Here is a 13,902-nt window from a genome sequence, read left to right as displayed (position 1 = left end):
CCCGGCGGCGGCGGGCCGAACTCGACCCGCTCCACTCTCAGCACGTGCCGTCTGACTAGATACGCGTGCGCGAGAGATACAAGGAAAGAATGCATAAAAATAGCGCAATTACACGATAATAGCGGCCTGGGAACAATATTCAAGGCAGGCTAAGTTCATTAAAAAGGCATGGAACGAGCAGCAGCTGCTGGGGAGTGCACCTAGAGCACAGAATACATTCTGGAGGCTTTGAGAACGGAGCAGCAGGGCCGTGCATTGCGCCCTGATAGCGTAGTTTGGGTCAGACCCCCGACTGCCTCGCTGCACTGTCTCACAGTCCCCGGCTGCTGTGCAATACGGTGCCCAGCCCCCCCCCCCCCCACCCGCTGCGCCGCTGCACAGTGTATAACCCTGTCGGCCGACTCCCCGACCATGACACAGCGCTGTTGAAGTCCTGTGACCAGCCTGCTGACTGCACCCCAGCACACCCCGATCGCTGCACTGAGCGGCTGCAGTCCCGTGACTGGGGTATCAGCGGACGACTGAGGGGTCAGTGCCGGCCGGCTCAGACGGGGCAGGGCAAGTAGTCGGCGGTCGCTAACGTCCGTCGGCCGCACTTCAACGACACAGGAGGCTGAGCACCTGGGGAGCGCCGGCCAGCCGAATAATGCCCAAACGCAGCACGCACAGTAGGGCCTCTGTGAAATAAAAGGCATTGGGATTGGTGAGCGACACAATCTGGATTTGGACTTCATACTAACCATTTCCTATTTTCGGTAAAAGGGCAATACAATTCGTATGTTACGGCGCCTTCAGTTAGTTATTCAATAACCGTAGTTGGCACAACTTTTCATACATTGCTTCGCGTTGCCTCACCTAATGGCGACGAGCCGGGCCCCTGCCGTTCACCCCACGGCCAGCCGCGCCTGCCGGGCAGAACGAGTCAAATCAGAAGCGCCGAACCGAACAGGAGTCCAATGTAGAGCAGGCGATGCAAAGTTAATAACAATTGATTTTAGGAGTGCTCGGTAAAGCGCCACCTTCCCAGCTCTTATACATTACAAGGATAAGCTCCCATTATCGGTGTTAAAACGGGCTGTCCACCGCAAACACACGTAGCAGACGAATGTGAAAATAATTAACTGAGAATCACACAGCGAAGATAAGTGAAAGCATACAATAAGTGTACGATCCCTCGCCGGTACGGCTTGGTACAAAGCTGCCCGTCCGCTCTGAACGAGCTGAGTGAACGCACCACCGAGTCCCGACAGTCTGGAGGCGGGCATGGCCAGTCGGGAGCCGCGGGCGCAGGCCAGGCCGGAGGGACGCGCGGCGGGTGCCGGCGCCGGCTCGACGCTGGAACAGACGCGGCCGGCCGCTCGGTCACGGGGCGGCTTCACATATAGACGGCGCCGGGCGCTGCTCGGCGTCACAGCACTGCTCGTCACTGGCAACACTCCACAGCTGACGTCATACGCTGCATTGGATCGCGTGACGTCAGCGATTCTCCAGCGTGAGTAGTTTGCAACAAAACTTGGGCGGTTCCCAATTTTACGCATCATGCGTCTATATTTGCTCCTGCTAGCTGTGTTTCTACGATTTTCTGTATTAACGAATATCGAAAGCGTAATTGCTCGACTGTGGACAGTGCAGCACTTGTCTGCTTTTGTTCTGGAACTTGACGAAATTTCATATCCGCGAAGCCCGAAAACGGCGAATCAATCGGCTGTAGATGCTAAGCCAGTACTGACTTAACGGTCCGGGTAAAGCTATCATCAGACTAACAGATTTGAACTTGCCTAGTGAGGAATCTGGTGAACTTTCTATATTAAAAAAAAACAATCACAATATCATATATTCACTTTAAAGCTTCTAAATGTAAAACAAAACTCATTTTACGCAACAAACCTTAGAATATCTCGCACGGGTAGTCACTTGTCAGTACCTTAGTTTAGCGATTAAAAAGCAAAACACAAAATGCAGATATTGTAGCGAAAATGGTAAAGTCAATCGGCGGAGTTAACCCACGAGCCGCTGGGGGGGGGGGGGGCATAAAGTTGCCCCCCCTTTACGTTTTGTGAAATATCTCAGAAACCTGATGAGCTACGAACGTGAAACTTGGAATAGCTTCAAATGAATACCTAGGCAATGTTTGAGGAAAGTTTGGTGGTTGTAGCACCTAAGATGACGTCACAGTGACGTCATAAAGTTTTGTCGTTTTCCGATATGGACCGTTTCTGATGACGCTGAGCATGAAACTCGACTGTAAATGAACTAGACAGCACCTGCTGTCATCCTAAAACATCTTACTACACTTCCATCTAGTTTCTGACCAATAATCGGCCCTTTATATTCGGTCCCATATATGTGATGTATCGTGAGGAATATGAGAGTCGCAAATCTATAATTTCACTTATGACGTCACTGTGACGTCATTTCAAATGGGATCGACACCAAATTTGGACACAACCTCGGCTAGGTATTCAGGAAGATGTGTGCAAAGTTTCGCTTCTCTATCTCTTCGCGTTGCGACGATATCGTCGCAGAAGTAAAGGGGGGGGGGGCAACTTTATGCCCCCCCCCCCCCCCCAGCGGCCGGCGGGTGGCGCGGAGGCCCAGCGGCCGCCGGGTTAAAATGGCAAAGCAGCTGAGTGTGATGCTCGTCCCAAGTCACATCACTTCCAACAGCTCGTCATGCACTTGCCGCAGACTGACCCTGGCGCTGCTGCCCTCAGAGCATCCCGTCGCCAGTCTCAGGGGCCTCGGCTGTACTCACCTCTGTGACCTGGCCTCCTCAGCAGCCAGCCGAGCTCCCGGTGCCGCGGCGGCCGGCCGACGGACACCAGACGCCGCGGGCGGGCGGAGTCCGCTGGCAGAGGGAGGCCGCAGGCCCCGGGCAGCCGGTGCTCGCAGTCCTGAGGGGGCGGTAGCGCGCGGCGCCGCCAATCCTGAGGGGGCGGTAGCACGTGGCGCCGCTAACCCCGAAGGGGCGGTAGCACGTGGTGCCGCCAGCCCGGAGGTGGTGCTAGCACGTGGTGCAGCTAGCCCTGACGGGACGGCGGCTCGCGGCGCCGCCAACCCCGACGGGACGGTGGCACGCGGTGCAGCCAGTCCCGAGGATCGCGGCCCTGAGGGAATGGCAGTGGCACGCGGCGCCGCCAACCCTGAGGGCCGGGGCGCTGAGGGAATGGCGGCGGTGCGTGGCGCTGCCAACCCAGAGGAAACGGCGCGCGGTGCCGCCAATCCTGCAGGTCGCATAACACCGGAGGGCCGAGGCTTGTGTTGTGTCGGTTCTGAGCGCGGCTCAGACTCCGACAGCGGCTCTGAATTCGGCTCCGTGTCGGACGGCGGCCGTTCCGGCTCGTGGTGCGCCGGCCGCTCCGCTGTGGGTACCCTGTCCTCTGCGCCGTCCGGGCGCGGTAGCTCATGAGTCGCTGCGACCGGACCATTGGTCTGCGGTGACGGGCCAGGCCGGTGCGCCGTCAGACGGACCAGGCCGCTGCGCCCGGCGGCCGGGACGGCGCGGAGGGCGACGAACGGCGGCGAGCGGCCGTCGCTGTCGCTGGGCGGGCTGGCCGGCCGGCCGGCCGAGATGGGCGTCAGTCCGGCGCTGCTGGCGCTGCCGGCCGAGCGGCGAGGGGTAGACGTGAGCGGGCCGGCCGGCCGGCGCAGCGCGGCCCGTGCTGCCGGCTCCGCAGACGGAGCGGCCGGCTGGCGGGGCACGCGGTAGGTGGCCGGAGAGGGGACGGACGCCGGCTCACACTCCGAGGGCACAGCCGCGGAGGCCTCCGGCGCTACAAACGCATCGTCCGACATCTGAAAACACACATATCCATCATCAGCCATCCCCACTCTGGATCGATGGGATCACAGGCAATCACACGAAATATGCTAGAGGGCGTCAGCACGCACTTCCATGGGTTACTCACTCATTGTTGGCTGCTCCGCACCGGGTTCGAACTATGATACAACTACAAGCAGCTGTCTCAGACAAATTCCTACCAGCTTACTGAATGTTAAATAGATCATGCGCCATTACAAACTCAAATGGACAGCTACATTTATTATCATATTTTCCAGTTAGAATTGGTAGGAATCTGGATAAGTTAGAATCTGGATAAGCTGCGAGGCTAACGATGTCTCACCTGGCGGGTCCTGGGTGGCGTCGAGCCGTGTCGACTTCGACGGCTGAACTCGGCAGCTGGGGTTCTCGCCAGAGCCGCGCCGCCACCGGAGTCTGGCACTGGCGATTCGCTCAACAGCGCCTCCTGTGCAGCAGTGCGCGACAGTAGGGTTTCTCTGTCCAGCGTGCGATTCAGAAGTGATTCTTGGTCCGCCGTGCGATGCAGTAGAGCCACCGTGGCGTCCGCAGCTCTGCGCCGTGGCTGATCCACGTCGTCCGCGTCGGCGACAAGAGGTGAACGGGCCATCCCTCCGTCGAAGGTGCTGTTCAGGGCGGCCCTGCCGGCGGCGGCGAGGGAGCGCCGCTCGCCGCCGGCACTGAGCCGCGCCGAGGGCTCGCCGGCATCGAACGTCTCGTTGAGGCCGACGGCGGCGGCTGGCGGCTGCTCGGGCCGGCGCGACTGACGCCGCCCGGCGCCGGAGGACAGCCGCGGCGCCCGCAGCTCCCGCTCCGGCGAGCCGTCCGCCCCGCCGCCGGCGTCAAACGACACATCCGGCGCCGGTGCGTGGCCATCGAACGTGCTGTTCAGGGGACCATCAGCCCCAAACGTGCCGTTCAGAAGCGTCCACCGGTCCGACTTTCTGTCTCGGGACGTGCGTCTGTCGAACGTTTGGTTCATGATCGCCTCCGTGTCGAATGTTCGGTTTACGGGCGCATCAGTGTCGAATGTCTGGTTCAAGGGCTCCTTGATATCGAGCGTCCGGTTGAGGGGCGCCTCAGTTTCAAACGTTCGGTTCAAGACTGCTTCAGTATCAAAGGTTCGGTCCAGGGGTGTTTCAGTGTCAAACGTTCGGTCTAGAACCATCGGCTGCCGTTCAGACTTGGATGGCGCTACCCGATAGGTGCCAGACCGCCGCTTGTTGACGCGATAAGTGCCCGAGTCCGGTCGGGTCGAGTCCCAGGGCGTGAGCTGCGGAGGTCGGCGCGGCGCCGCCGACATCGACCGCTCCAGCGCCTCAAACTGCAGGTTCTCGTACTCCTCCTGCGTCTGAATCTCCAGCTGGCGCAGCTCGGCCGAGGCCTTCTCGCAGAGGGCGGCGTAGGCGGGCGACGCGGCGCGCGCCGCCCGCTCCCGCTCGGCCACCGGGCTGTCGGCCAGTCGGTGGCGCCGCCGCGGCTCGGCCGGCGGCGGCGGCTCAGACATCCGATAGCAGGGCACCTCGATCACCTCCGGCTCCACGGGGGCGGGCCGCTGCTGCGCCTGGTCCCGGCGGCGGCCCGGAGTCGGCGGCCGGTGCCGCTCCGGCTCCGGGGCCGGCCGGGGCGCGGGTACAGGATCAGCCTCGACCCCGGAGGCCAGCATGTGCGCCATGTGTCCGGCGTCTGCAGAGAGCCGCTGCCAGCTGGCCGCCATCGCCGGCGGCTCCTCCTCGCCTGCGATCAGTGAGAACACGTCAGACAGTCAGACAACGCACCGTACCGCGTCGGCAGCCCGGCGGCGACATCGCAGCACCGGCGCTCACAGTATCCGACACACTGACCGACGGCGACAGACCCACTCTGCAAGTACAAACTCTTTTAAATACTGTGACATCAATACAAAGAAGTACCATGTCTCACGTTGAACGAGCAACATGAGCGGCTCACCATTTTCTTTGGCGTTGGCAAACTCGTCAGCCAGAGCGAGCGCCTCACGGAAAATCAGACTGTCCATGTCCCCGCTGATCTGCAAAGATTACAGATAGCCAGTCAGGCAGAAACACGGGCAGGGACTGTGCCATCAATAGCACGCAAACAACGGCACAATGCTCGAACAAACAGCATACACCGATCAAATGACGGATATTTAGTGTCGATGTGTAATTGAAGCAGATGGAAGAGTTAGCCTATCCGACGGCATTCCACCACCCACCGACATCAGGTCATCACTGGTGGCCGACAGCAGCAGAGTTAGCCTATCCGACAGCATTCCATCACCCACCGACATCAGGTCATCACTGGTGGCGGACAGCAGCAGCAACGCGCCCAGCTCGCCGGCGCCGTCCGCCTCGCGGGAGCCCTTCTCGGTGCCGTCGGCCCGGTTCGGACCGGCCGGTGAGCCGGCGCCGCTCGACGTGGGCGTGCCGCCGGCGCCCGGCGAGCCCGAGCGAGGCGCGCCCTTGCCGCCGCCGCCGCCGGAGAGGACCATCGAGCCGCCATCCAGCCGGTTGTCCATGGCAGTCTGCAAAGCCAAAATACCATCAGATCGCACCACATTGAACATAAACCCACCCATGCATTGTTTACTAAGTGCAGACTGCAGACAAGTTCTGATAGTCTTACATCCATCCAAAAAAGAGGAAGAAAGGGAGAAAGAGAGAGATGGAGAGAGGAACAGAGGGAGAGAGAGAGGGAGAGATGGAGAGAGAGAGAGAGAGAGGGGGGAGGAGGAAGAGGGAGGAAGAGGGAGGGGATGGAGACAGAGTGTTTTCTTAACACCTAAAACATTAGCATGCTGATGAAAACTAACACTAAACAGTACCATGGTTTACAGGAGGAAAATATACTTAAGGGCTAAGCAGATACTGGATATAATATTAAAATCATATTCCACACCAAAACCATGGAAATGGCCTCAAGGATTGTAGACAGTGGCAGTGAGTTTAAGAGGATACTGATCTGGAAACAGCATGAAATCACCAGTCATTGTCAAGTTCAGCTGAGTAGTGCATAGGTAGCAGAAATTTGAATTAAAACCATGATGGCCTCACTAGGAGAAAACCATCTGAATCTGAAAAAGGCATCTATACATGCTGAAGTTATTTCAAACAGAATAGTCAGTGCATGGAACAGTCTGCTAGACATGGGGTAAAGGCTTCAACTGCAAACATGCTTAAAATCAGGCTAACAGCTACATCAATACATGGCTGCTGACATTGCTTCTTCACCCCAACCCCACAATTGATCTCAATCTCATTTCCTAGTGATTCCTGACGTGCGCACTGCATGGACATTTTATGTCTACTACAGTTCACTACCATTCAACATCAACTTCAACACACTTCAGTTAGGTAAGACTTAGTCACCAGGGTCCCGGTTCAGTGCACAACACTACAATGCGCTGCGTTACAACATGGTATTGATGTGACATTTGACACAAATTTGTCTCAATGCTCCAGCGTTGAGAGCGACCCAGTTTGTTGCTGACTCTCTGGAAACCTAATACACTGATAAGCATAGCGTGCTTGAAGCATTGTGCCATGCAGCAGGGCCCAGAGTGACAGTCGGCTGGGGGTGTATCTTCGGTGACTTGGCTTTTGTCCAGGCCAGCGCAAAGCCGGGCCAGCGTTGAAGGCAAGATTCGAGAGAGCTCACTGAACTCTGGTTCAACTAACTCTCCTTGCACTCTCCAGTTCATTCTTACCTCAAACTGGCAAGAAAGGATGTTACCACCAGGGTATATTGAGGTTACCACTCTCCTAATCAAAAATCCCAGGCGACAAATACATACAAAAACACTATTCAAACTCAGTCGAGGGATAACAAACAACAACGCCCTTTGAAATTGATTTTCAACTTGCTGTTCAAAATTGTTATGTATGGTTCGCGCCATAAATGTCGTAGATAGAAGTTTCAATATTTACAAAAGCACTGACAAACTTAAAATATGGCGATCAAAGAGCGCAACAGAAGAGAGTTATAAAACAGAGATAGAAAGGGAGAGAAAGAAAGTTAAATGATTTCTAGCTAGGAATTTTAGGATATTGAAACAATTTAAGGACTTAATGAATTTATTCTTCAAAAGCCTGACATGTCAATCACTCTTTGCTGTATATCAATTTAGCCATGATTTAGCAGTGAAATAAGACGCCAATGCTTTTCGTAGTTCCCTTTCTTGAAGATAGATGGCAGTAAGAACACGTCAGCGAAGCTGCACTCGTCTTTCGCTATACAAGTTTTCGGGCTGTTTTGTGGGTGTGTGGTTGGGGCGTTGGCGAGTGATTGTGCTGGTTTGGGTGAATTTTGGGTGTGAGTGTTGGTCCTTGGAATTGCTTTGTCGCAGGTTAGTATGATGACAGATTCATATCAATATGTAATGCTTTCTTTTGCTTCAATTCTACCCGTGGTGCCGTTCAGGGCTCTGGCACTGTGATGATATTACAAATCAATTTCAATTTTGTTTGCTGGTTCTTTTAGGCCGGGTTGACTATTGTTTGTGGAACTGAAAGCTTTTTCAGCTGGATTTGGAGGCATTCCACTGTAGGCATGCCTGAGGTCACAAGTTTTGCTCAGTAAGCCGGAGCCCTGGTCCTGGTCGAGTACCTACCTTTAATTGGACCAGGCTGAGTACTGAGTAGGTTTCAGTGTGAATTTTGTCCAACTCCAGTTCAGGCTGCTTATAGGTAGGCACTATATAAAGTTACCTAAGTTCATGCAGACATGATGGGATGGAAGGATAAAAAGTATCTAAATGGCATTGCCTGTGTACAATTAATGAAACAAAATATTGACATTGCCAATGGGTAAGGCCGTGCAGTCCTAAATGCGGCTAAATAATGGAAATTGTTTAGTGAGGAGTAATACTGCCGTCCAAAGGCAAAAACGCATATGTCGGGTGATGACCTGACCCGACATATGCGCTTTTGCCTTTGGACGGCAGAATAATGGTGTTCAAGGCCAAAAGCTGTGATGACAGTGCCTCTAGGCCTTAGGGGCTAAATGTGCTTTTTACTGGCTGGTGCTGCTTCTGCATTAGGATATAAGCACCAATGGTGCTTTATGTATACCAAATTCACTGCACTTTCATAATTCACTTAACATGTCCAAATTCTTAGCACCATATTATGTAAAGCTGAAGTTCCTTTCTGTTCTTTTCATTACCTAGCAACCACAGCAGCAAAATGTGACATCACATCACTGAGATGTTACTCCCCTTTTTATCTCATACTTTCACTTAGTTTATTGATCAGGTTTAAGAAGGAAGAGATGCCAGTTATCAGGGTGGCAGGATACAATGAAGAAGCTGAACAAGAAAGCCTCCTATTTAGGAGTATTTGAACTTTTAGGTACACCTATTGTAAATACTTAGCTGCCAGCATGCTGTAATTTAGCTAGGACATCCATTAAGGTGTTGATTTTTTAGCCATGTTCAATTTTTCATTTAGAGTATTTTATTTTTCTGAAGAGGCTAAATAGTTCTAGGCATGAGCTATTAATAGCTCATTCTTTTGGGTGTAGAAAGTTGGTGTGATTGTTCAAGTTGACTGAACAAGTTTGTTTTGAGTGACTGAAGGAAGTCATCCTGGATTTGTTTTGCAAGTACCTAGCCACTCTTCAGTAAAAAAATCAAAGTGAAATACGTTCTCAAGAACTAGGGACTGTAACAATAGACTGTAGCCCCCTACATACCTACAGAATGCTACAGAATTAGTCATAGACACTATGCGTTTTTTCCCGCATCCCGGTAGGATGCTGGACTTCCGTTTGTGAGAGCCCAGCGCAGGCTCAATATGCTCCGGCGCTCGATCCATGAGACTCCGGACGGGAATGATCTGTGGTTGGTAAAAACGTGTATGCAACATTGCGCTGGGCTAATGTTGAATTTCAACTTCTAAATCCTCCCGATAACCCGAAATTTTCCTATCTGACTGCGTAACAAGTTCCGCTTAGCGCGGACTCTTGCTTTCTCAACCAGTCAATTGAAAATATTCGAACACAATATCTGAAGAAATATCTAGTGCACAGTGCGAGTTTTTGATCCTGTGGTCTCTCCTTTGCAGGCATGTCGTTCCGGGTGCGAAGCAGTAAGTTCCGACATGTGTACGGCCAAACGGCCAAAAAGGAACAGTGCTACGATAACATCCGCGTCTCCAAGTCCTCCTGGGACTCTACATTCTGCGCGGTGAACCCAAAGTTCCTGGCGATAATCGTCGAGTGCGGCGGTGGAGGAGGCTTCATCGTCATACCGCTTAAACAGGTGGGTTGGCAAATCTCGATTTGCTTTGTGTCGTAGCTCGTTGAAATAAGTCAAAACGAGACGTTGCGGTAAGAATTGTATGTATGTCGTTGAATATTTATCCAACAATTACCAGCAGTTGTATTGTAAGTCAAATGTAAACATTGCACAACACACACCAGTATGTGTTGCTGAGGAGGATACGTTTTCGTACTAAAGCTAGTTTATGCGTCCAAAAAATGAGTGAAGCTTTCGTTTATTGGGTTCATAAAGAAATCTCAGAGGTAGTATCTAATGAGTGTTATACTGAATCAAGCAGCCTTAATTTTCCACTCCAAGCTGGAGAATTATGGGCATTGGGCTGGATGACAGCTTTGGTCGGGGAGAGGGATACCAAGATGCTTGTGATGCCGCATGCCTCCGCCGACGGATGGTGGTGAATGGACTTTCTGGACCCAAATGGTGTCCTAAGACATCTTTGGCTGTCCCACTTATTCCTCTGATCTCGGAAACAACCTGTTTTTTCCAAATGAAATGAGGGTTGGTAGTTGGTACCTAGTTCGTTGGGATATTTTAGGAAATGGAGAAAAGTCAGCGACGTTATCACCGATGACGTCTGACGTCAGCTCACACCAAAATATTTGTTTCAAAATGGTAGCATAATGAATAATGATGCAGGTTGTTGCTTGTACAGGGTGTCTCAAAAGTTCGCTTACACATTTCCCATGTCAATAAAGCATATAAGAACCGGCCAAAAATATAAGGTTTTGGTGTCCGTGTGTACACTAGACAAATATGCATGCTTTGACAACTGATTCGGAAGGTTGGAAACCAAACCCTTTGCTATATCTCCAAAAATATTTGCCCATACCGATTTTCGTCACTCCGTCAGCTGCCGCAGGCTGATAAAAGGTTACCAGCTTTCAAGCTCTTGTAGGGGAATCCCCCGCAGTTTCTGCGTCGGATTTAGGTTTGACGAGCTCCCCGGCAACATCCGCTTCTCCCTGAAAGCCGATATAGCTTGCATGGACACCATCCGTGAGTATTTTGTAGGTCTTCTCTGGCGCTAACTCCTTCATGAATGACTGGCGCCGACCTCCCAAGCACCATTTTCCTTTTCAAAACAACCCCATTCCTGAACAAATGGGAAGTGCCAGGGGCAAATTTTTCGCAGCATATCGTAGCAGAATGTGTCGGCCATCTGTTTCTTAGACACATTTTACAAAATTTGCAAATCCCGAACGCTCGTCATTCCCAATGCCAAGACCTTCGCTGGGTTCCGGAGTGTTTTCCTCAGGAGAGGTTCTGCTTTGTAAACGGCCAAAACCTGTCCATCGTGCGGTTTTGTCCGGATTTTGTGTGTAAAAGAAAGCTATTTGCTCCAGATCTGCCTCTTGAAACTTCGTTAGATAAAACTTTACATTAATTGACACTTTTGGGGGGTCACTTGTCCTCGGCATTGACGATTTTCGCATTATTTTCCCTCAAAATTTAGCGTTATAGATATTATAAACAATTTTAAATGATATTTTGTCTTTATTTTATGATGACCTGCAATTTTTGAAACTGGGTAACCTCTGTCTGTGAGCTTCTAGTCAGTTTTCAATAGTTAGGACTGCATTTTCAGCTGCTTTCCGGAGCACGAGTCTGCTGCGGTACAAGGGTCGTTCAAAGCGCTGTTAGTCTCGCATGGTTTTGTCCTTCAAAAATTTTAGCCACCGTTTTTATTAGATGACCATCATGTTGTACTCATCCTCGCCGACACTTTGCCATGTGTCATTTCCGACCTAACCATTCCCATTACTCGTGAAGCAGAGAGTTTCTCAGCCGACCCGAGTATGCGACCTCCATTTTCATGCCTGATCCATGGTCAGAGGTGAACCCTTTTTGTGTGCTCATGAAGGGTCGAATGCGCTTGAAAACAATGAAGCTGCTTGAGGAAGGTTGTTACCAATGCCCATGCAAAATTTCGACTGTTAATTTCATGTTGATTCAGAATTATTGACAAAAAAGCATGGCTGGTACCTGTAAGCGAACTTTTGAGACACCCTGTAGATACGTTATTGTGTGTTTTGTTCGACAGTGGACGATGCACTATCAGTTTTTCCATATCCGAAGAGGTTTTGTGAGTGAATTGTGTCATCACAACGCTCCGGTCATGTCACCCCAGCTATGTCAAAATAAGTGAATGCTTAATTACATCAGGTTCAGCATCACACGTTCGTGTACACGTAACTGATGCTTTAAGCCACGGCTTCTTGGATACCCATTTGATGGATCTATCTTTCCTGTTTAAGTGATTAAGTCCGATTCTCAAAATTCGTCGACATTTGCTGAAAACGGTCTCTGACGGCATAAACGACCTTACTTTTTATTCTGGTCGAAATTCCCCAGAAACGAAGTATATGAAAAACATGATAAACAAAATATGACCTCTACATACCATTAGGACTTCAAATTTCCGTGATCTTGTGACCTATTGTGATCAGCTTTGACCCATATCACACCTAGTGCAGGCTCGGTGCTAGCATGGTACAGCTCTGACAGCGCTAAGTGACTGGTCACCCGATGTGTTTCGGGGATAATATTTTTGAATGACACAGACACTCCTGTCAAATGACTTAACCCTCGCCCTGCTGGGGGGGGGGGGGTGTTTGAACACCCCCTCTTGTGGTTTTTCGCGAATATCTCAAAAACGGCGGCGCGGAGCGCCGCCGTTTTTGGTACACCTTATGATACATCAATTCTACACATGTTGTGAAATTTCAGACCAAGGTCATTCAAGGTCAGGTCACCAGGTCACTTAAAGTGACCTCACCTCATAAAATGTTTCAATGTCTGTCGTAGCTACACTGAGTGACCGATCGCTTTGAAACTTTCAGCGATTGCTAAGAGCAATAGCATGTACAAAATGTATATCTCAGAATTTTGATATCGATGACCTAAGGTCAGGTCAATTTTGAGACCTCCCCATTATAAGTCAATGGGAGAAAATTGAAATGCGTCTCTTTTGGACGAAAGACATTATAAACACTCCCAAACACCGAATTACAAGTGGTTTAGACACACTGAACATGAAAGTGGTGTCCGTGACCCTTGTTTATGCCCTGAGGTCATCTTAGGTCACGAATGGCATCTAACAGTTTTTCGCAAATAACTTTTGATAGAGGCATGCTAGAGCGATGAAAATGCCTTATATGTGTTCAGCTCGACGATACGGATCGACTGATATGCAACATGACCCTTTCCGGTCAGGTCATGACCTTGACCTGAGGTCAAATTTTCAAGTTGACCTTTCAAGGTCAAGTTATAGTTTATTCGATGCGTCTTGACGAGAGGAACACGATGCCGGTGAAAGTAAGCTCGTACAGTCTGTCTTAAAAGTACCGCGCAAAGTGACGGTGGATCCATCAAGCCTGACCGAGGAAGGGCCTGCTATAATTTGAAAGTCACCGAACCAATGGAGCTGGGGAATGGACGAGGATGTCCATTGCTTCGGTGACTCAAATTTGGCAGTCCTTCATCGGTCAGGCTTGATGGATCCACCGTCACTTTGCGCGGTACTTTTAAGACAGACTGTACAAGGCTTGGGTCAAAAGTTATTGCAGAAAAACTGTTTCCGAAAAAATCGGCTAGGTATTTTTGCCGTTTTGCCCCCTGCAGGCAAAACCGTTGACGTTAGGTCAAATATGAGAGAATTACTCAGAAAGGGCGTTAAAAGGGCTATCGAATGCGCTTTTCCGCGGCGCTGTTAGCTGTAGCTCTATTGGTTCCCGAGTTATGCGTTGGCTTCTTGGAAATTTTCGACATTCGACCTGGAAATCGGCGAAATTTTGCCTTCAATGACCTCTGGTGACCTGACCTT

The 13,902-nt window shown here is 51.2% G+C and overlaps 2 protein-coding genes and 1 long non-coding RNA gene across 3 annotated transcripts in view; 1 reads left to right on the top strand and 2 right to left on the bottom strand.

Moving 5' to 3' along the window:
- Positions 1–354: 354 nt before the first annotated feature.
- LOC122381204 lies at positions 355–1,302 on the bottom strand. Its single transcript, XR_006256487.1, has 3 exons — positions 1,235–1,302; positions 856–905; positions 355–677 (listed from the first exon to the last, which is right to left on the bottom strand). It is a non-coding gene; the product is annotated as an uncharacterized LOC122381204 (long non-coding RNA).
- A 1,718-nt stretch (positions 1,303–3,020) lies between these two features.
- LOC122381247 lies at positions 3,021–6,215 on the bottom strand. Its single transcript, XM_043365209.1, has 5 exons — positions 6,084–6,215; positions 5,750–5,828; positions 4,125–5,536; positions 3,472–3,795; positions 3,021–3,143 (listed from the first exon to the last, which is right to left on the bottom strand). Exons 1-5 carry the CDS (start codon positions 6,087–6,089, stop codon positions 3,021–3,023), a joined length of 1,944 nt encoding a protein of 647 aa, XP_043221144.1. The 5' UTR covers positions 6,090–6,215.
- Positions 6,216–7,988: 1,773 nt separating this feature from the next.
- The window catches only part of LOC122381203 (coronin-1C-like), a 36,112-nt gene continuing 30,198 nt past the window's right edge, over positions 7,989–13,902 (top strand). The window contains exons 1-2 of the mRNA XM_043365104.1: positions 7,989–8,144; positions 9,862–10,058. Of these exons, the coding sequence (XP_043221039.1) occupies positions 9,864–10,058 (195 nt within the window). The 5' untranslated portion in view covers positions 7,989–8,144; positions 9,862–9,863. The remainder of the gene's footprint in view (positions 8,145–9,861; positions 10,059–13,902) is intronic.

Source organism: Amphibalanus amphitrite, unplaced genomic scaffold (genome assembly GCF_019059575.1).
Source record: "Amphibalanus amphitrite isolate SeventyFive unplaced genomic scaffold, NRLGWU_Aamphi_draft 000116F_arrow, whole genome shotgun sequence".
NCBI classification, from domain to species: Eukaryota; Metazoa; Arthropoda; class Thecostraca; order Balanomorpha; family Balanidae; genus Amphibalanus; species Amphibalanus amphitrite.
Note: the sequence above shows the minus strand (reverse complement) of the source record. Positions and strands in the feature narration are given on the sequence as shown.